At 38.2% G+C, this 22,696-nt stretch overlaps 2 protein-coding genes across 2 annotated transcripts; both read right to left on the reverse strand.

Annotated features, from left to right (window-relative positions):
- Nucleotides 1-1,194: 1,194 nt before the first annotated feature.
- On the reverse strand, nt 1,195-4,922 carry prdx4 (peroxiredoxin 4). The gene is made up of 7 exons (XM_053331584.1): nt 4,620-4,922; nt 2,818-2,935; nt 2,584-2,700; nt 2,239-2,361; nt 1,814-1,944; nt 1,675-1,709; nt 1,195-1,318 (listed from the first exon to the last, which is right to left on the reverse strand). Exons 1-7 carry the CDS (start codon nt 4,828-4,830, stop codon nt 1,268-1,270), a joined length of 786 nt encoding a protein of 261 aa, XP_053187559.1. The 5' UTR covers nt 4,831-4,922; the 3' UTR covers nt 1,195-1,267.
- Nucleotides 4,923-12,995: 8,073 nt separating this feature from the next.
- pdha1a (pyruvate dehydrogenase E1 subunit alpha 1a) lies at nt 12,996-19,967 on the reverse strand. Its single transcript, XM_053331636.1, has 11 exons — nt 19,866-19,967; nt 18,377-18,445; nt 18,119-18,292; nt 17,742-17,868; nt 17,482-17,573; nt 16,760-16,852; nt 16,336-16,491; nt 15,837-15,908; nt 15,686-15,753; nt 15,037-15,145; nt 12,996-14,622 (listed from the first exon to the last, which is right to left on the reverse strand). The coding sequence occupies exons 1-11, from the start codon at nt 19,911-19,913 to the stop codon at nt 14,458-14,460; spliced, it is 1,173 nt and encodes a 390-aa protein (XP_053187611.1). The 5' UTR covers nt 19,914-19,967; the 3' UTR covers nt 12,996-14,457.
- Between the last annotated feature and the right edge of the window lie 2,729 nt (nt 19,968-22,696).

Consider the following 22,696-nt stretch of genomic DNA (forward strand, 5'->3'; position numbering starts at 1 on the left):
GGTAAACATGCTCACTAACCCATATATGGACAAACAGCCTTTATCTTTACACCCTGTTGGCTCTTTTTGTTGATGACTGCACTTGAATGTTTAAAAGGGAATTATTAACCAGACCTGGAGAACAACATGACCAGTGCACATAAAGTAGAGGGAGTAACCAATGTGTGTGAAATGTATAATTCTCGTATGTTGAAAGCTTAATCAGCAGTTCTTCGGTCACATTTACACTCATTTGGATTAAAGATTGGAAAAATAAAACTTTTTTGATTGGATGGGCTCCTTTATATAATATATTTTAAAAAGGTCCAACCTCCAATAAGAAAATTAGAAGGATAATGATTAGGGACATTTCCGGTTATTGTCCGTCAGGAATGAGCAGATCTTGTGTGATGATATCTTTTTGGTGTGATAGCTAGCCAGGAACACCGGAGGAACATTTTTATGGTAACATGTTTTGAGACTTTGTGATGTTCTCAGCACTGTGCAAGGCCATCTGTAGTATCAACACAGTTTAAAAACATACTGATCTTTTCAGTGTTTTCAAGGACAGTGTGGTGAAAAGACTATGAAAGCATGTCTTTGACTGACTTGAGTCAGTGTTGAGTTTTCATTATCTGTCCTCTGAATAACCTCGCTAATGTGTCATTTAGGTAAAACCTCAAGGCATGAGGTTTTACAAGTTTCCAAGTGCAGAACCCCAGCATGGGTGTGTCATCTTAGACGTTTCACACAGTGTTATGGCCATTTCAATCCACTGTTGCTTTATTATTTAGCACAAAACAAGGATACGTTTACCAGTTTAGTTTCTCTTGAGGTGATGTTAAATTAAGAATACACTCTTAACGTTATCTTTGCTAGAATTTGCAATGTTTGCACTCAAACTACTCCTAGAGCAAACTTACTTCATCCTTTGTGTAAATACTTCCTCAGTTCCAGAGGCTATAAGAGCATAATGTACAATATGTTGTGTTCATGTATTTGCATTCTAGCACATTCAAAAACATTCAATAGTAACCTAAGTTTGTTAGCACCTGGCAGCCACTCGGTAAATATTTTATCAGTGACAGCTGGTCCTTCTCAGTGTGCTGCAGGTGTTGAACCTTTCAGCTTTTAAGAGAGCAAAGGTATAAACTGAGCTAAAACCGTTATGTTGTGCTGTCATTCACTCATTGTTAGGAACAGATGGACAGAATCTTAAGAAAACACATTTTATTTGAACTTTCAGTAAGTGGCAGATTTCACAGACTCGGGAAAACAGAGACTCAAATCAGTTCAATTTATCAAAATATTTCAGCTTGCCTGAAGGGTCTGGGATGATCTGTGGGAAAGAATAGATTATATTAGTGCACAATAATATAATAATATTTCTTATGATAAAATTATATGAGCTAGATAATTGAAATATGTGCTCTAAACCACACTGTAACTGATGTAGAACCCTGACAACAGACTAGTCCACTATTGCTTAATTTATTAGTGTTAAATCTGTTTAGAGAGCAATATTTTCCTAGCTGTACAATTAGTACATTTACAGATATTGTCTTAACCTTAATACATAATTCACTAATTTGCATATGCATACATGGTACCCTGTATGGGAATTTCTGTCTGCAGTAGGACAACACTAGTTAGTGACAAAGCATCCAGATTATTCACAGCTCCACCGATACTCACTGTGTCACTGCCTGGCTTCCATCCTGCTGGACACACTGTGAAAAATGACATAATTCAAGTCAGCACTTTAAGAAAAACTACTTCACTGACACTATATATATATATATAAACATAAATAAAGCAGAAGACATTTTTGTACCTTCTCCATGTTTGTCAGTGTACTGGAATGCCTGGACTAGCCGAAGAGTCTCATCCACAGATCTTCCCACTGGAAGATCATTCATAGTGATCTGCCTCAGAATGCCCTTGTCATCAATGATGAAGAGTCCCCTGAACGAGACAGACAAGTTGAACACGAGAAGGACTTAATGCTACTGTGGTTATTAAAATACACAGTAACTTAAGATTTATGAAGCACATTTGCCCACAAATCAAATGCGAGTCACATGAATTGAATGAATTAATCAAAATGCTAAATCAATGATGTTAGTATTATATTATTATTATATTGTTGCCCCTCGGGGATAAATAAAGCTGAATCTGATCTGAATCTATTACAAGACATGTTCCATTGAGTTAATAAAAACTTTGATCATGTCCAGGAATTTAAAAGTGAAGCTGTACCTTAGTGTGTGTCCCTGATCCTCCAGGTAAACTCCATAGTCCTTTGAGATCTGGTGAGTGAGGTCAGACAACAGGGGGATTTTCATTTGTCCAAGTCCACCCTGCTTCCTGGGTGTATTGATCCTGTTAAAAATAAGAAAAAGTGAGAAAAACAAAGCTCTGTAAGGGTTGTGTTTACAAGAATGACCAAAATCAAATAAAACCCACGCCTTCAGAAATGAAATAAAACACCTCATGAATCCCAAAAATGTATTTACTGAAATCCAAATCATTGTTTCACTTCAGTATTGATTATTGGAAGTCTGTTGTTAAGACATGTGGGTGTAATGGGCACAGCAGTCTTACCAGGCCAGATGGGTGAACTGGGAGTCCACAGAGCAGGCAACCACCTCTGTGTTGATGGCCTGAAACTCATGCACACGATCGCTGAATGCAATGATCTCAGTGGGGCAGACAAACGTGCTGCAAACGACACAACAAATACACTTAGAGAAGAATATACTCTTTCGTGCAGCAGTCCCAACATCTCAAATGAAGTGGTTGTATAATGTGTGCGTCAGATGTTACGATGTTACTCACAAGTCAAGGGGATAGAAGAAGAAGACCAAATATTTGCCTTTGTAGTCGGACAGCTTCAGCTCCTTGAATTCACCATTGATGACTGCGGTTCCTTCAAAGGGTGGTGCCGGTTTTGAAACTGGACAGAGTAGAAAGAAAAATACAAAGATTTCTCAATCCAGGAATTCTACAAGCAAATCACAGAATGTAATATACAGTATGTATTAAAAAAATGTCAACGGGATAAATGAAAGATTATATTAGTGCTTTACCTTTTAAATGCCATACCGAGACTCATAACCTTAAGTCATTTGAAACTTTTGATAATCAAAAGTCATTTTGTTCTGGTTCCAACTTCGTAAAGATTGATATTTTCGAGATTCTTAAGTCTTCCACCACTAACTGTAATCTTTGGTTTATGGAGATTTGGTTGGGACAAAACAACATTTGAGGATGTCCCCCCCCCCCCCTTTCACCTTCTGACATTTTATAGACCAAACAACTGCTTGATTAATCGAGATAATAATAGATGAATCAAAATTAAAAAGAAACATTAGTTGCTTTCCATTACAGTGTTTTTATTTGCATCAATCATGCTGATCAATATTTCATATATGTTCACCATAAACACCCTCCAAGCCCCCAAAACCAAGCTTCACAACATGGGTGATCGGGCCTTTTCCTCTGCAGCTCTGAGGCTCGAGACCTAAAAACCTATCTTTTTACAAAAGCATTTTGTTAAACGTATTTTTATAGGTTCTCCTTTTAACTTTTTAAAACATTTTCTTCTCTGTAGCACTTTGAGATTGCTGAAATGTAAAATGCAATACAAATAAAATGTATTATTATTATTATATCTTGTCTTGTCCAGAGTCCAAAATATTTGTGGCTAATTTCGGCTTCCTGAGGACACAACACTGTCAAGTTTTGTATTTTAAAAAGATCCTTATCATCAGGTAGAGTCATCTTTGTTCCTCTGTACCTGATGAAGAGCTAGTATGGCTCGAAACATTGTTCTTTTTAAAAAGTGACCATTTTACAGTGGTGCCAGTCCTTGTGAAGCAGAAACTAACGTATAAACATTTCACTACACAGTTTATTATGTATGATTGTGATAAATAGATATATTTTCAATTGTCCTCTACACCAGTGCAGTTTTCCTGGGTCTGATACTCTTGTATCATTTTGCACTATGTTTGTCTCAGACACAGTGGGTAATGCACTGTAAGTATGGGCCAGTGGCTGCTAGCACACAAAGGCATGGGTAAAGTCTCAAAACTTATGATGACACATGACAAACAGAAAAAAACTGCAGAGGAACAGAGCCCCCAATTTGTTTACAAGACTGTATATTATACGGCCTGTATTATATGGAGTTTAATGAATGCCTCTCATAGTTTCCAAGTGTTTCAGTTATTTTGTATCACCACCAGGTGACAACATGCGTGCATTCACCAGTGTTATTGCCTCACACCGTCATGTGCTGAAGGGGCGGAGGGAGGTACACAATCCAATGAATTTCATAGAATGACGTGTCCTACAAAAAACATCTGTTTAAAAGTTAGGCCTAATGTGTAAATCACCACAACCTCTTAAACTGTCACACGTGAATTAATCCATGAGAAACAACCACTCAGATTATACTACAAACTGCAGACAGAGCCGGACAGTGTGTTTCTATTGTCCTGACAGTAGGAGCACCATGCTGAGGCTGCAGCAGCTGGTGCGTCTTCAGGAGGCGGAAGACAAGAAAAATCACTGCGCATTTTCACTCTGCAAATGCTTATTTGACACTTATGGATTAAATCCGGTCATGAACTCACTTTTGGCTTTGCTGAGGTGCAGGGAATGGTCGGACACAGGCACACGGGAAGCCTCTCCTGGATAGACGTGTCCTCCCGCGTAGTTGTGACACTGGGAGTTTTTCACTTGAGCGCCTTCCTCTGCAGATGTGACCCAGCAGAGGAGCAGGAGAGCAGCGCACAACCCGCAGAAAAGCTCCTTCTTTACATTACTGTGGACCAAAATCTCCATAGTGCCGTCCCTTTGAGAGCACGTAGCCACTGGCTGACAATGTGTTTAACTCTTTCTGCCAGGGATTTGAGGGGCTGTCTTCCTCCCCTTCTTCTTCTTTATTCAAGTGTTACAGCAGCTGTGTGTATGTTGTTGCATTACTGCCACCTTCTGGAGCTAATTAGCTAATGATACCTATTTCATTTAACAGATTCTTCTCCCATGACAATAATGATACCAGTATGGCTAAAAACAATGGAGCCAAATATGGATTTTTATTAATAAGCACTTGATAGTCAGTGGCACCACCTTCTTAGGAGGAAAAATGAATGAATGAATAAAACAAAACTATAAACTAATAATAACTAAAAATATGAATTCAACAGATTGTTACTAGCTGCATGATGATGGTAAATGGGGAATTTAATGAAGGATCTACAATTATGTTGAAGTTATGAAACATATACTTTTTACTGACTTTTAATTTTAAAGAAAATTTGAATTACTCAATCTGACATAAACCCATGATTGATGCAATATTTGGACCCTACTGTCACCGATGGTTGGAGGGCCTCAGCTGTCCGTCCTTCAGAACCACACAGCACACCAAGTGGAAGAGTGAGGATGGTCCGGTCGGCTGGTCCTGTCAGACTGCCTTCTCAGCTTTGTTAAGCCACCCTGCAGACTTCGTCCCTCTCCATTCTGATGTGTTATAGGTTTGACAGAGTTTGTATCTGTCGAAAAGGTCTTGTAGGTTGATGACAGATAGAGGAAAAAAGTCAAATTCAACTTGTTCACTGTTTAATAACTTTTCAGAGAACCCAGCGTTGGCCACACGTCAAACTTCGAAAATTGTCAAAAACAAGTTGAATAAAAACTTCATGTGACTTGCTTACTCTCAGGGTTTTTTTTCTCTGTGTGACAAAAGATTACAAAAACTAAGTAAGAATAAAGATTGGTGCGCAAAATAATTAAGGAGAAGAATAACAAAAAAGGCTAAAAAAAAGAGTAAGAGTGAACAAGAGTGAAGAGAGTCTAGTGGTGCAGTGCAGGCTGGTTTCCTCCCTGGGGAGAACTGTGTGTCAACCAATCACAATCATCCCAGCTACTTTATCTCACTAGTTTTACTGTGAAAGCTTCATTCATTAAAACCTGAAAATAATTAATATGATAACGCATAATACATTGTTATTCTACCATTCATGTTAGATAATTGATTTTCATCATAATGTGAACATGACATCAATGTAATATTTCCTTGCATTAGGTAAAGATAATCATGCCAACATTTTTTCTTAAGAAAAAAAAAGTATAATGACAGTTCGTCAAATACCCATTTATCTGTGATGGCTGTAATAATGTAAGTTTCTTAAGTAATTGATATTGATACAAGTAATGGATATTGTGCTTAAAGCCATATTATTGACCAAGATGTCTATGTATAAGTTTTAACATTCATTTTTTTATTCATAAACTCTGTGGTGTTGTTTCAAGACACACAGGGAGAGAAAGAGACTTAAGGAATTTGGGGTGTCTCATAATTTATGACAGTGGTCTGTAGGAGAGAGATTGTCTTTAAGACTCTGTGTGTGAGTTCAATTTGATGGTAAAAAGGAGAGTGCATTTCTTCAATCAGTCCTGATGTCTGAAGGAGACACCAAGATCTGTCCTGTGTTACTTTGTATGTAGTTCTGTCACTTTGAGTGTCTTTGTGGAATGCTAATGTAGGTTTTGTTTGTCCAAAAGAGAGGCCGTGTCAGTTTCTATATCATATCTAGTTCAATTTATTAATCTCAGGGTCAAAGATGACTCTGGTCAGATTATGATCTTAGGTGTACTGATGTTGTGTTGGCCACAACAATAACAGTAACAAAAATAATAATAGCAGCAGACATGGGTGTAAAGCAGGTCCATGGGATCCCTGCAGCCACAGCTGATGAAAGCCAGCATCCAACTCGAGGATTCACAGCAATCTGTGAGATGAGAAAGAGGTCAAATTAGTAACATGCATTAATGGCACATAACTGTCTAATAATGGAGAGGGGGAGGAGGAGAGAGGAGTTCAGTGCATCTTGGGTAGTCTCTCTACAGTCGAGGCCTATGGCAGCATAACTAGCAGCTGGGGCAGAAAATTGCAGGCCATGCTGGACTTGGGTTGTAATAACTCATACATATCCATGAGATATTATACATACTAGTGCAGTGCCCGTGCAAAATCTGTTTTTGCGTGTGCAGACATCCCAACCTGCAAAAAGTCATTTCAGGGAGCTTCATTCCGGGGGGGGGGGGGGGGGGGGGGGGGGGGGTGTCAGTCCGGTGGGTGCGATTGGTCTACATTTCATTCGGTGATTGGTCTTGCAACACCTAGCTATCAGGACATTTTGCTCTCACACGCGCTGCATTAATAGTCACACAAACACACACACACACACACACACGCAGTCACTCTCTACAGCGTACTCTTGCTTGCTCTACACTGGGCTATTCCAAGTGTTTTCAGTTCCATTCATTTTTTTGAGGGTCTGAAGTGTATTTCCCATTTTAGCTGCCAAAGCTCCGCTGCCTTATAGCCTCTCTAACTCTGGTCCTGCACTGTGCTCAGTGTGCTGTATGACCAGTGGCCAGCAGCTAGAGCAGCAGCAGCAAATGTGTGCTTCTTTTACCGATATATTTATCTATATCTTTTACATTTTTTATCCAAACAATGTCAAATTTGGCACTGCACTTACACGTGCCCGTAGCAAGACGCCTGTCACGTTTGACATCATTTGGATGAACGGTTCGAGAGATATGCGAATAAGAGACAGACAGACGGACAGACAGACATTCCTATAATAGATAGATAGATATTGGAGATATCTTCCATATTTACCTCTTTGCCTTCAAGATCTTGTTCAGGATTAATCGATCCTTTTCTGGGACGATATTTGTCCAGAGCCTCAGAAAATCATTGTGGAGAGCCAGTTCCTGGAGGATTATTTGTCCATGATGCCTGTAGGGAACATACGTATTTCCTATTTAGTGCAATAGTCAAAACAAGAGTAAACTTGGTAAAGTACACATATAAAGCTTGATGACCCACCTCACTTCTGGTGCACCATCCACAGACATTTTGGAGACAGCAATGAAAAATCGCTTTATGTAGAATTTCCCTGCTGTCATGACGTGAGCCGCTCCATGGCTATCAGCCAGCTGATGCAGGTGTTGTGCCATGCTCGCTCTTACTGCGACACAACGGTGGCTGAAGAAGGGCACAGAGAGGGGAATATGAGACACATCAAGTGACTAGGTTTCATATAATTTCATTAATCAGTATGCTTCTGCTTATAAAATAAATGGTACTTATTCTCTCCTCTTACCTCAGCCCTGCGTTGAACAAAGCCCTTACAATTCGGCCATAGCTGCAGTTTTCCACCATGGCATCCAGTGCAAGATTGGCCTGCTGATGAATAAAGGCATTTGTAGTTTGTGCCAGTTTCAACAGCAAGGCTCGGCCTGTTCCCTCCACCTCAGGGTCCATTGTCTTTTGGAGGTGAAGATATAGATCAGCTAAGATGTTCATTGCTGCACAGGACACTGTAGAGCGCAGGTTATTCACCTAGTGAGAATAAAAATTATCAGCATTGTGCACATTCAAAGACACATGACAACTGTATGAAACACAAAAAAGCCAAAGATGACACAAAAATTCAAGTGGCTTCAATACCTCCTCTATGAGGACAAGACACACTTCGTGGAGTTTGGTCTTCAGGGTCTCTGGTTGGTACCTGGCCAGAGCTTGAAGTGTCTTCAAGCCCTCCATTTTCTTTATCCTGTATGTTTACATGACATGGCACTTCAAGAAGAACAAAAATAACCCTAATACACCTGCAGTTTAAAATATTACTGCAAACTCATTTTGAAAGTTAAGTACAATTAAGTACAACTGTATGCTTTATGCTAAGGTTTACACAACTGATACAATTTACAGCTCACAATGTTTATAGGCTGCACACACTAAAGTTCAGTAAAATGGCTGTCGGCAAGGTAAACTGATATATCAAACCAGAAATTAAGACTTCAGAGACAGGTTTCATGTCAAACTAACTAGCTGCAATGGAATACCCTGACATAAGATTCAGCGGTCTGTGAGATGGTACTACAGACGGCTGTATCAGCATATTACCAGTCGCCTGACGAGAGCAGCTGGAAGAAGAGAGACAGGCTCTCCACAGGATTACTCGGTGGCTCAAGCTCATCTTTTTCAGCCTTCACAGTTGGGAGGCGGTCTCTAGTGGTCTTCTTGCCTGGTAAACAGATAAATGCACTTTACTCAACTTTGTTTTTATTCAAAGTATTGTACTTCCTCTAGTTACTGTAACTCTTTACAAGAACTTCATAATTATTTAAGATGTGTATAGAGGAACTTACCAGCTCCATTGGTAGCCTTTTCAGGGTGCAGAGATTTCCCAGGTTGAGAACCTCTGTTTTTGTTTTGGGGAACTTTTGGAGGAGTTGTAGCCAAAGGTGCCATTGTGGATGACTCTTGTGGTTGAGCCAAAAGCACCTTTGCAGGAATCTTCCTCGCAGCCGCTGGGGGAAGAGGTGAAAGGATGGAGCTGTTTTGGAGGCGCCCTAGAGTTTCCTCTATAGCCTTAACTTTCTTTTTAGCTGACTGGAGTCTGAATCCATTGGCTACCTCCTTGTCTGTTGAAATGAACAAAACAAAAACAAAAAAACAAATCACTCAAATTTGTACCAATTTACTGGATTCAAATCATCATATATATGTCCATATGATATGGTTTCCCACAACAGTTCCCATAAGAGAAAGCCTTCCTTATTCAACAATATGTCTTGATAGGACTTACTTGCTGCAAAGGAAAACACAGGGAGACGAGACATTCTTGTCCTGGTTAGGGGTTTTGCTCGAGGAGAAGGAGGAGTAGGGCTCAAATGTGAGCTGATCGAGGCAGGTGGGCTTTTGTCTCTGCCATGAGGGACCTCCTCCCAGAAAGAGTCTTCCTCTTCATTCATACCTTTAGGACTCCTGTGGTTCTGGTTGAGATGCTCCATGTCCAGAGGAGGTACATCTAAAAGAGGGCTGAGTCTCCTCCTTCCTTGTAGAGAGGATGTTGGGTTCCTCCTACAAGAAGCTGGTGGTTGAGGTGAGGGCTGGGTGTGATCTTGCCCGGACAGTCCGAGTCTCTCCAGAACAGCATCATTTTGTGCTTTCTCCAGAGTGCATAGCCTTTCTGCATGTTGAAGCAACACTCTCTGTATGTCCAGGACCCTAGACTCACTGGTGAAGCCATCAGAGTTCCCCTGTCTACTTTGGCACCCAGTATGCTGCAAAAAACCCCAAAAAAGAATAATTGATATAATTGAGTGAATTGGAAATAATCAAATGAATTAATCTGGCTTGATTCAATTCTGGACAAGATGATGATACCTTTCATCAATATTTTTAGAGCACTGCTCTGTATGCAACCATGAAAAGTTGGTAAGTTGGTTACTTACATCATCATCATTGTTCTTCTTCTGGATCCGCTTACAGAAGTGACGGAACATGTTTGATGTTTTGTGATTATTGATTGGAATAAGAAAAACACAATACCAATATGAGTACTTTCTTTCAGTTTGATCAACAAGTAACTGACTGACAAGTGATTGTACAGTTATAGAATGAAGAATGTTCTTTGAAATGTCATAACTAGGTGTGATGTCCCGATAGAACATTCTCTTTGGTGTGTGTGTGTGTGTGTGTGTGTGTGTGTGTGTGTTTGTGTGTGTCATATAAATATATATTCAACATTATCAGATTTACTTTATGTATAATAGATTTTATATGAAAAGATCAGAGGAATATACAGTGGTTTATTGTCAGCAAAAAATGCATGCACTGAGAAGCTAAAAATCTAATTCTAAAAAGTGGTTCAAATTTAAGACAGCATCTTGATCTAATCTCACCTGTTCACATCATATGTTTTTGTGTGTTTAGCTGTGTAAAACGTGGTACAAATTAACTTTGTTGAGATGTCGCGTGACCCACAAATTAGGGAAATTGAAATAGACAGATTTTCAATAATGACTATTAGTTTGCTTTTAATTGGTTTCATATTACTACTGTTTCTGCCATCAGAAGTACTGTTACTCTCTTTGAGCTTTGTGCAAAATAAAATCTTTTTAATTTCCTGTGTACTTTCTTTACCATTTACCATATGATTCTTATATTTTTCTTTAAATTAAATGGTAGAATGAAATAGTGTAGATGCAGATAAGCACTGTTGCTGTCTGTGAGCTGAACTATTCAGATGTATTTTACTTCTCCAATTCCAAGATCAGTAAAAACAAAGTACTGTAGGTATTTAAACTTTTGAAGCATCAAACACCAGAGAAGAGATCGGTGATCAATTATCTCCTGTTCCTATCAGAAGCCAACAAGAAACTTGCTTTCATCTAATTTTTTGTCTTAATTAAAGCTATTATTTGTAAGGAAATATCCAACATGTAAAAAAAAAAAAATCCATTTAGCTACTAGTTTTTTTCAGCATGACTGGAAGTGCTTTGTTACACACCACCAGCATGCTAATCACATCCATAATGGTAACGTGTTCACAATGACATGACATCATGCTAATGTTTAGCAGGTCATGTTTACCTTCTTTGCTTAAAGTATGTTAACATATAGTATGTTAAGTATGTTAACTGGCTGTTATCCATACTCATATACTGTTTCATGTTCTGTTTTTGTTGTATTATGTTTAGTGTTTTTGTGTGTTATCTATTAGCAGTCATTTACAGATACATTAAAAAATAAGCTAAAACAATCAGATTAAGACATTTCAGCTTCTGTCACTACTAATATTTTACATCACAAATTACAGCCTTAAAAAATGACCATAAAAGTTGAATATACACTTCTGACACAATTGGAACATGAATGTGAACTGGTATTTCATATGAACAAGAGCACTTTGAGCGCATGTCCTCAATATGTTGGAGACAATGTTCGACATCTGGAAGTACATCGCAACTAATGCTCATTATGTCACACTGTCATTAAGTCTTTTTTGATTACAGCAAAGCTGTCTTTCTGGTCTGGTTACCTCCCACACCTAACATACAAGTTAGGCAAATATGCAATATGCAAATATTAATTTATATAAATATATATATATATTGTTAAAGCACTAAATTGCCTGATCATGCAATTTGAGAAATGTATTTGTGCATATGGGACTTATATGGGATGTGAAATAAGACGACTGAAATAAAAAGCAGTTCAACTAGTTCATTTTCATCTGCTGTAATTGTAAAAACCAAATTATATCATGTCATTTGGAATAATACAGTACACCTAATACATTTTTAACAGAGGTTACAAACAAAGAACCACCTGAATTCCTGGCCATCCTATATAAACACTCAGCAGTATATTAAGAACATAAATTCATTTGATGCAAGTAAGCTGATGGTGTCTAATTATGTGGAAAGAACCTGTTGCAAGACTGATAAACCCTCTGAACAAACTGCAACGGACTGAAATAAAACCAAAGAAGTTGATTGTGCAACAGCCTTTGACAAACATTTGTACAAAGTGATAAGTTGGGTTACACCATATACTTTGCAGATAAGTAGTTGTCATCTAATAGATTTATCTCAGTAAATTTCACATTTTAAGTTGCTTATGCAGGAAGTCTTAGAGACCTATATCTCAAAACAGGCAAATAAAACTAAAACACACATGCTACATACCACTGTCTTTCCTGTAGCTGTCCAAGTCCATTATTACAGGGTAAAAAAGAAAAGGCATGTTATTTTTATTCCATCACTGAGTTGACAAATCAGCCAAATATCAGTTTTAAGAAGAATGCTGGCTTGATCAGGGGTGTGTAAGAACTTAATTAGACGAGACTCAATAGTTTACTAATGATTTTACTCCTCTCCTACTTCCTGAAGTCATAGTCATGAGAGTCGATACCCTCTCTGAACCAGAAGAACCGTGGTTGACATAAGCATAAAAAACAAAAATAAAAATAAAGACCTATAAATAAAGAGAAATAAGTTGAAAGCCATGTACTATTTATACAGCCACTATTCATTTGCTGAAAATGTAATGTTCATTGGCCACTATTCAATGAATTACACCGTCCTGTTATGGACAATTTTCTCAACATCTGTACAGACAAAGAGGACAAAGACAGTACCTGACAGACTTTATTACAATGGCGCTCACATAAAACAAGTCCATGGAGTGTTTCCTTGCATCATCTGCCTGCTTCAATGTAACAGTTTACAAATACTCAGACTGTATATTCAGCAATGGTAAGACAGGTAATGACATTTTAAATTTAAGTCTGTCTTCTTATTTGATTAAATACTTTTCACATACAGAGAAAAGACCCTTCCCTTCTGGTACCCTTTAAAGGAGTTACAAGCATAGTTACACTTCTTATGAATACCAATAACAAAAAAAGAAAACCAATGACAGATATTTAACGACTGAAATTTAAAGTGTCCTTGTATCTCTATACATTTGAACTGTTAATGTATCACTGCTGATATGTTACAATCACAAAACAGCTTTTTAGCAATACAACATAAGTAGCACATAAAGCTACTGCCCCAACAATAGATAACCCAACATCTTTCATTGATTGGAATATGAATGTGAATAGTGAAGCTTTGCTGATGAATGCATTGCGTTTATGTTCAGTGCAGGCAACAGATGGTTGAGCTTGTGGTCATTTTGAATGTTTTCAACTGTTTAGGATAATAAATATCCTCAAGTATGAAAAACACCATTCAAGAGCTTCTCCAAATAAATATAAATGAATTGTCGATGTTTGTGACACGAAACTCAGAAATGCACCTGCAATATAACCAACTGAATGTAAACACAGTCTGAAGGCATCTCCGAACATCAAGATGCATTGAATTAGCTGCGACTCTTTTTTCTAAACAGAACCAGATCTGCCAGGCACATGTTTGGTTTGGCAAGATAAATGTTGATTTTTTTCTCTCTCTTTCTTTCTTACATACAGTATATTGAAAGCAACACATGCAGAGACATACTGATGGCAACAATAGTAACAAGAATGTTCCTCTTAAAATTGCTGCCTTTTTGTGTTGCCTGTAAAATGGGATAAAACTTAAAAATGGCAAGAGCTGATTACCCCAACTGAATGATTTATCATGTACACTTAAGTATAAAGAGTACAAAGCCATTTTTTGTTTTTAGATGAGCAAGGATAAGCCTCAAAAGTGACCCGAGGTAATCAAATCTATCAAACATTCAAATTTAGCATCTACCAAATATATTCACCTGGGGCTGGATTTGCTATAAACCTTCAGAAGTTCAAAGTTAAGTGCTTTCTGAAGGTAGATTAAAGAGTTGTGTTGTCTGGTGTCAATAGTAGTAATGTAAAGAGGGGGAACTAACAAAACAATTAGCACTAATTTTAAAAAAGGTTTATCCATTTAATATTCTTGTCAATTGTTTTATTTTCTGGACATCTTTGCGAACATGGCCCCAGCTGTTAAAATGTACAGTGCTGAAATTTAAGCTCTGGGTCTGAGGCACAATATATGATGTGTGTGTGTGTGTGTATGTGTAGTGGCAATGGAGGTTTATATTTTAAAGAGTGTGTGAGGTCATGAAAAACTTTAGCTAACAGACTTCAGCTTGGACCATGGGTTTGTGCCGCGCACCTCCACCGGTGGGCTGTTGAAGAAGAGGTGGTTGCACAATTCTTCCAGTGGGGGTTCAGGATCGTTGGTGGCAAACTGAGTAGCTTCTTCAATTTCCTTCCTCACCTCAATGTCAATCTCCTACAGACACAACACATAAAACACATTTGTACATCCAATCAAGCAGTGTAAAGTAATATATATGAATAGAATTAGAAAATAAATAAAAATAGATAAAGAGCAAGGAATAAGAGGAAATAAATGGACAAATGCAAGTTTTGGGGGACACTTAACAAAACATTAATACATAAAATAAGTGTTGTGCTGTAACAGATTTGTCACTGTGTATAGATTGTCATCTGCATTACTGAGACCTGCATTCTCTTGTGGTTAAAAAACTGCATTTTTGTGTGTGCACTTAGTAACAATACCCTTAACCACAAAAGAAGGGTTCAGCACAAATCTACATTTTCCAGCTTCTTTATGCAGAAATGTCACAAAGTTGTATAATAGTCCCTAATCACAAACACTGTTCCCAAACAGCTGAAGGCTTACCTTGAGCTCCTCAATGCTGGCCATGTTGTTGCTGAGCATGCGGTCCTTCAGCAGGGAGATGGGATCACTCTTGCTGCGGACCTCCTGGATCTCCTCACGTGTGCGGTAGCTGACAGGGGAGAGATTGGTGCAGGGATGTTGTAGGGATGCACTAATACTTTTTATATATATAAATAATTTATAATAATAGCTGAAATCAAATCCAAGTAAATTTAAGTATTTGAAAATCTTGATGACAAACATCACATTAGTTTTATTAACCACTGTTAACATTAAGATAACATGATTTCTGATGTGTTTACGTTTCTCATCAGAACTTTGAGAAATTCCTCCAGTATCAATTCAAGCCTGCCATTAGTCGGCTACAGCCAGCACCAGTATTAGTGTCTGTGTTCAGTCCATCCCTAGACTGTGATCAGGGCCACTACAGCAGGAAGGAGAGTAACAGACTACTGTGGGACAATGGCAGAGGCAAGGGGCAGCAGCACAGGGAGGATAATATTTGGAGGTTAGAGTATTATTATAAAAAATATCTTATCACATAGTGACTGTGTTAAACATGATTATTAAGATTTTTTTTTTGCTGTAACTGATTATTCTAACGGAAAGAAAAAAGATCATTTAGAAAATAAATGAAGTGAGCATTTACCTGACACCAGGGTCACTCATACTGTGTCCATGATAGCGGTAGGTCTGGAGCTCCATGAGAACAGGACCCTGAAGAAAGACATAACAAAAATAACTTAGTTAAGCAGAAAATGAGAAACATATTTCCTGACATTCAATGTTTTTTAACGTACCTTCCCAGCGCGGCAGTGCTCAGCTGCAACCCTGGTTGCTTCCCGAACACAGAGGACATCCATCCCATCCACCTGCACACAATAACAATATCCCATTTCTCATTGAACTAATGTATGCCTCTTTTTCATCAAATGCACAATCTTACTAAATACTAAATGACAGCAAAAGGACGACTAACAAACACTTTCTTATCAAATTTCACGCCACCAAGACACAGCCATTACTTGGTGGACAAAATTAATCAGTGATGCACTTTTGTTTGAAGGAAAAGTTTGACATTTTGAGTAATACGTGTACCTTTTCTGGCTGAAAGTTAGACAAAAGATTGTTTTGAGTTGTAATATTTATGTATTTTATTACTTTAGTAGATCTTCTCCTAAGCATTGTTATGATGATGTTACCTGAGCAATAACAAAGTTACAATACCTACATGAAATCTATTGCACAGTTGATTTTATCAGTGGAAAACAGGTTTAAAGACATGAGTAAGAACAATACCCTTAGACCAGGAATGAATTCTCCTCTCTTGTAGTAGTCCGTGCTGGCTGCAGCTCGCTCCACTGATGTACCCATGCCATATCTGTTGTTCTCACAGACGAAGATGACAGGCAACTTCCAAAGTGCTGCCATGTTGTAGGTCTCAAAGATTTGACCCTGTGAAATTCACAAAAAGATTTCTTAATGTGGCAAAAGGGCATTATTTTTTTTAAAGAACATGTTTTACAGCTTATATTACAACTACAATAAGTTTACATATTTAAGGTTTAAGACATTTCAGGAAGTGTTTTATTTCAATATGTTAACTTAAAGGGATAGTTTGCTTTTTGGCAAGTACCTACTTTTGAATGAAGTTGTTATTAATCTCAAAGACATCCAGTAATTAAACAAAGCTAGACCAAAACCACTGATTTCTGTCTCATACCTGGTTGGCGGCACCGTCACCATAGAGACAGACACACAGTTGGTTGTTTTCCTTAAACTTGCAGGCCAGAGCCACACCAGCACCCAAGGGAACCTGAGGAGAATGCAGAGAGGTGACGTTACTGTACATATACATATATATAACTTTTTAAAAAATGTTATTTATTTATTCATTTCTATAATGCCTTTCTAGTTTAGTCCAGCCAAGTTTTATAACTTACTATCACAAATAACAATCTCCTGCCTCAGTCCACTGCACCCCCTTTTTAAATTAGTCTGAAACTTTCATGATATCATTAGTCTTGGTGGTGTCTCATGCTTTGAGTTTGGCATCTCACAGCATTAGAAAACAGATCACATCAAGAATTACTCAGAGCATTTTGTTCTGATTTCTTGCTATAATATTATTACTATTACTATTATTATTATTATTATTATTATTATTATTATTATTATTACTTAGATAACCATGTTTATGACTAGTGTCCCTTTCCTTAGGTTGCATTTATTACAGCCTGTACAAAACCTTTCCCAAACACACCAAACTGAAAACATACTGGTAGCACATTTAGATTTATGTTTACACAACAACTACAACTTGTGAGTCAGTACTTTCAAGTCTTACTGTCATTCCTTTAATAAACGGCCCCACAGGATGGCTTAGTTCAGACACCACAAGGCACAAAAAACACAACAGCCTGCCACTAAACTTCAATGGTATACCTGTGCTCCGACAATTCCATTTCCTCCGTAGAAGTTTTTACAGTACATGTGCATAGAGCCTCCTTTGCCCTTCGCAATACCACCTCTTCGCCCTGCGAATTACAGACAACAACAAAAAACACACAAAGAGGAGGTCAGACATCAGAGGGGAAAGAGGAACAGAGAATAATATGTGTCTCAAAGTCAATCGTGATCAGGAGTTGAAAAAATCAATTGACTGAAAATGTCACTGAGATTTTGTTGCAACATTGTGGACTCACCTGTGAGCTCGGCCATGATCTGCTTCACAGTCCCTCCTCTGGTGTAGGTGTAGCCGTGGGAGCGGTACGCAGTGATCAGGTGGTCTGACAGATTAATTGATGCTTCAATACCAACTGCACAGGCTTCCTACGAGGAGAAAACAAACAGCTTGATATGTTGACGATGTGGGCCTAAAAATGAATCCTAATAAATAGAAATACTTTCTTCTGACATGTATTTATAAATATATATTTAAAGTATTTTGATCTCTACAATATTTAAATAATATCATTTAATATTTTTGCTGGAGTGTCAACATCTCATGGTGGGAAACATAAATCCTGGGGTTATATTATATTTCGCTGTATAAATGGAGGAAATTATTATTATACTCAACCTGGCCATCATACAAGTGGCAGAATCCTCTGATGATCTTCTGCTTATACAGCTGATCTGCCTTCAACTCCATACGCCTCATGATCTGCATGGTGCGGTAGTATTGCAGACCCTCCTCACGAGTCATAACCACCTCAGTGGCCGGAGTCTCTTCCATCTTGTAGACGTCACATTTCTAGAGGAAAGGAAATACCCGGAAATAATTCACATGTACATTGAATAGTGTAGTACAACATGCAACTTAGTGGCTGAAGCATACCTTTATTTCAAATGTAGCCTGGGATGTGAAGTCAGCGTACGTACGTGCTGACATGACCACTGCGCCTCCCTGCCAAGGGAGAGAAGACAATAGAGAAAAGCTAAATTACAGATATGCCAACATCTGGTAGAGCTGGGTATCGTTTGAAAATGTTGTCTAAACACAAGCAGCTAAAAAAAGAATGTTGTCCCAATAGAATGATGTAAAAAAGTTTGATAGAAACCGTCTGATCACAGAATAAATATGAGTAAAATACTTTATATAGCTTTTGGTAACACTTAGAGAATAGTGAGAATAGTGAGGCTCAATACCCAGACCTCAAATCTAAAACTGTTTAGTGTGAGATAATGATGGGTAAAATCTTCTGACAACAACACATGAAAAGATATCGGTTAGAAAAAAAACACACACATCGAACTCAAGCCAATTTAAACAACATAATGCTTTACACAAGTATCTAATCTGAACTGAGTCCAATAATAATAATAATGCTGTAAGTCAAAAAAACAGTCATGTATTTCATTTTCAAGGATGGCTCAACAGACAAACATCATGATGTAAATTCCAGATGATAAGGACTTGCACATCTGTTTAAACTGCAAATGTAGAGAGATAAAAGATGTTAATGTGAAACATCAGTCTTGCAAATTATACCTTTGTGATAAAATCTCTTGTTTACAGTTTCAAAGTTTAATTGTATTAAATCATCCCACAGTTTAGGGTCCTCCTATCTGACCATTTGAGCCACTAACTCAGAAAAAGATGCTATAAAATGGCTTTGGAGTACATGTATTAATTATTGTGGTTATGACATCAACAGTACTACATATATTGGAAGATAAAAGGGAAAAAAGGAACAAAATCTCTTGTGTTTAATAGAAAAATGTATGAGAATGGACTACCAGTATAATAAATGAGCTTGAAAATTTTGAATTTTATACAAGCATGTCTAATACACTCTTTTTTCTCTCTATTCTATTTCTATTTATTTTTATGTGAAAGTGTGTATGTCTGATGTGGTATTAAAGGACCTTCTATCTGACTATTTGAGCTGCCATGACATCAAACAGACTACAATTATTAGAAGATTAAGTTTGAGTTTAATAGAATTTTTTTTAATTAAATTAATGTTATGTTGATGTTAAAAGCACCTTGAGCTTCCATTATGTATAAAAAGTGCAACAGAGATTAAACTGAGTTGGACTTTTTGTTCAAAGTAGCCCTAACTGTCAATAATGCAAACCAGAGATAAACTACAAGTTTAGGATACACTTAAAGGGCCTTTGTTCACTAAAAAAACTGAAGCTATATTAGAGTTGAGCTTTTTTTGTGGCGACTTTAGCTGTGTTAGCCCAACAAGCTATAGGCATCACAAGGTCAAAACAACGGCCACACTTTCATATTGAGTAAACGTTATGAAGGTTTTGGAGGGAGACTGTGGTGTAGTACGTGTATAAGATCATTTAAAGCTTTAAAATGGTGTACTTACATTCCTCTGAGCGCAAGCCCTCAGGACGTTAGAGATATTCGTCAGCATCTTTCCTGAGCTAGCTTTGCACGGCACCGATCCGTCCTTCTGACAGCCTCTGTCCTTCCGGCTCCGCTCCCTCTTCTTCTTCTACGCTGTGGACTGCTGGTTCTTCTTCTTCTTTGGCTTTGCTGGCGAACTACAAACCAACATTAAAGTGCATGCCGCCGCCCACTGTATTGGGTATGTAACATCATGACTTTAAACAACAAAAACTGACTAACAAACGAAAAATGATATAAGGAAGTTATTTTCTGGATACAGTGTGAATACGATATTTAAATAAATCCCTTTGAACTTGTCACAGATCATTGATGCTCTACTCCCTTCACATATCTACCACTGTGCCCTTCAGTCTTTCTCTCTCTACGCTGAGCTTCCTACAACCTGTCAGCACATGTTCAACAGTTTCTTTGCAGTTATAAGTCACATTTATCTGAAATAATACATAATGATAATAATTAATTATTAATTTTAAATTTTGTGTACATAGTTCCTGTATTTTCTGTTTGTATGATGGTGGTGGCCTAAGACTTTTGCACAGTACTGTATGATGAGAAATACCCACCTCTAAAGTATCAAATGAAATGAATATTGATAACCACAAACCAAGTGGTGCACAATAAACCTGGGGTAGATAATATTTCAACACAGGAGAACAGGTACAAAATATAATAAAGCTGCACGAATAATCTGCCAGTAGGGGCTGGCTCAATTTGCGGCAGCGGCATCTTCCGCGGCATTTCTTGCGGCACCCAGAGATGCCGCAGAAAGTGCCGCTGGCTGCCGCCGGCAGCGGCATCTTCCGCGGCATTTCTTGCGGCACCCAGAGATGCCGCAGAAAGTGCCGCTGGCTGCCGCCGGCAGCGGCACTTTCCGCGGCATTTCTTGCGGCACCCAGAGATGCCGCAGCTAGATGTCGCTAGTAGGCACTTTCCGTGGCATTTTTTGCGGCATTTTCTGCGGCATTTCTTGCGGCACCCACAGATGCCGCGGCTAGATGTCGCTAGTAGGCACTTTCTGTGGCATTTTTTGCGGCACTTTCCGTGGCATTTTTTGCAGCACCCAGAGATGCCGCGGCTGCTGGGTGCAATTATGTGATACGGCAAGCCGCTGTGTGCCGGGGGATAATGCTTGTGTCACCATGTGCTGGAGCATGGAGGAACACGTAGGGGGACGGGGCAGATGATAATAGCCTAAGTGCGGGATAGGCTATTAGTTTGAATTTCGGGGAAACCTGAGGAAGTATTTAGCAATGATATCCAAATTATAGCCTACTACAATTTGTCCAGATAAACCATCAACCACGAAACATCTCAAAATTATAGCCAAACAGATTAATAGATTTGTTCTGCTGTTTATTTATTATTATTTTTAATAATTCTCTTCATTTCTGCCCTGTTCCTAACTTTAAGCATACGTAATTTTGATGAATTCAACCCTTGAAATTACATTTTTATGGTTTCAATTAATAGCCTTGCAATGTTTTCCATAAAAATTTATTAACAAAAAGAAACAAACACAACAATTGAACAAGGTTGTGTGTGTGTGTGTGTGTGTGTGTGTGTGTGTGTGTGTGTGTGAGAGAGAGAGAGAGAGAGAGAGAGAGAGAGAGAGAGAGAGAGAGAGAGAGGAGAGGGAGAGAGAGAGAGAGAGAGCTATATGCACACATCCACTACTTACTGAATTTCAGCCTGCTCCTGGTTTCCCGTCCTACATTATTGGACAAACGGATTAATCCAGGTGTGTCTGACCTCAACTTTTGGTCAGACACACCTGGATTAATCCGTTTGTAGGACGGGAAACCAGGAGCAGGCTGAAATTCAGTAAGTAGTGGATGTGTGCATAAAGCACATTAATCTTCAAATCTAGCCCACACTTTCAAGTCCATTTTATCTATCAATTCTTGATTGAAAGTGTCATATTCGGTCTTTTTTCCAAACACAAATGTGAGGTGTTCTGCTGGAGAACATTCGTCGTAGTCCTCGTTCCACACTTTCAGTTCCTCCAGCAGGTCCTTTTTTTCTTTGTTGTCCATTGAAAGAACCGCTGGCAGTTTCAATTGTCCTTCAAAGGATCTCTTTTTGCACCAGTCTGCAGCTGCCACAACATCGCGGAGAAACACATTTTGCTGCAGTGAAGATGAAAACATGGTCCAGGTATGGATGTCATTCTCAAATAGGGTTAAAATTTTGAATTTTTTAATTGCACACCATTAACCAATAGAGCCTAGTTCATAACTTGTACGTAATAAGGAGGACCTGTAAGGTGTTGCTGAGGTGATGAATATCTCAATTTCCAATAAGTTACCATTGTGATCTTTTTCCGGATAAGCAACAGCAGATAGATGTATGGATTTCATCTACCAATTTTGTATTTGTTTAGATCCACTTTTACAATATACAATAATGGATCTGGCAAAATGTTTAGATATCTGTGACATTTAATATTTTTGATATATGGTGTCTCTAAATGTGCTGTATGGCTTCCCCCAATCAGCACTCACTACTGATCAAGTTAAGTGGGCTATAACATAAACCTGTAATACAAAATTACTTTTTCATTTCACAATAAGATGCAGCAGTACTTTCTGAGAGCCAATATGTAAAGCTCTTTTGTTAGGTGCAGAAATAGTAACTTGTTACCTCTTCCTCTGTGTCTGCTGTTATCATATCTTCAGCACTGGAAAATAAAAAAGAAATTATATAGGTTAAGTGTATTGATGCAAAACCACTTTATGCCACAACTAGCGCCATAAATTATTTACTGGCACAAATTTGGCATCTACACCC

The sequence above is a fragment of the Scomber japonicus genome, chromosome 13, assembly GCF_027409825.1.
Source record: "Scomber japonicus isolate fScoJap1 chromosome 13, fScoJap1.pri, whole genome shotgun sequence".
In the NCBI taxonomy this organism is placed as follows: Eukaryota; Metazoa; Chordata; class Actinopteri; order Scombriformes; family Scombridae; genus Scomber; species Scomber japonicus.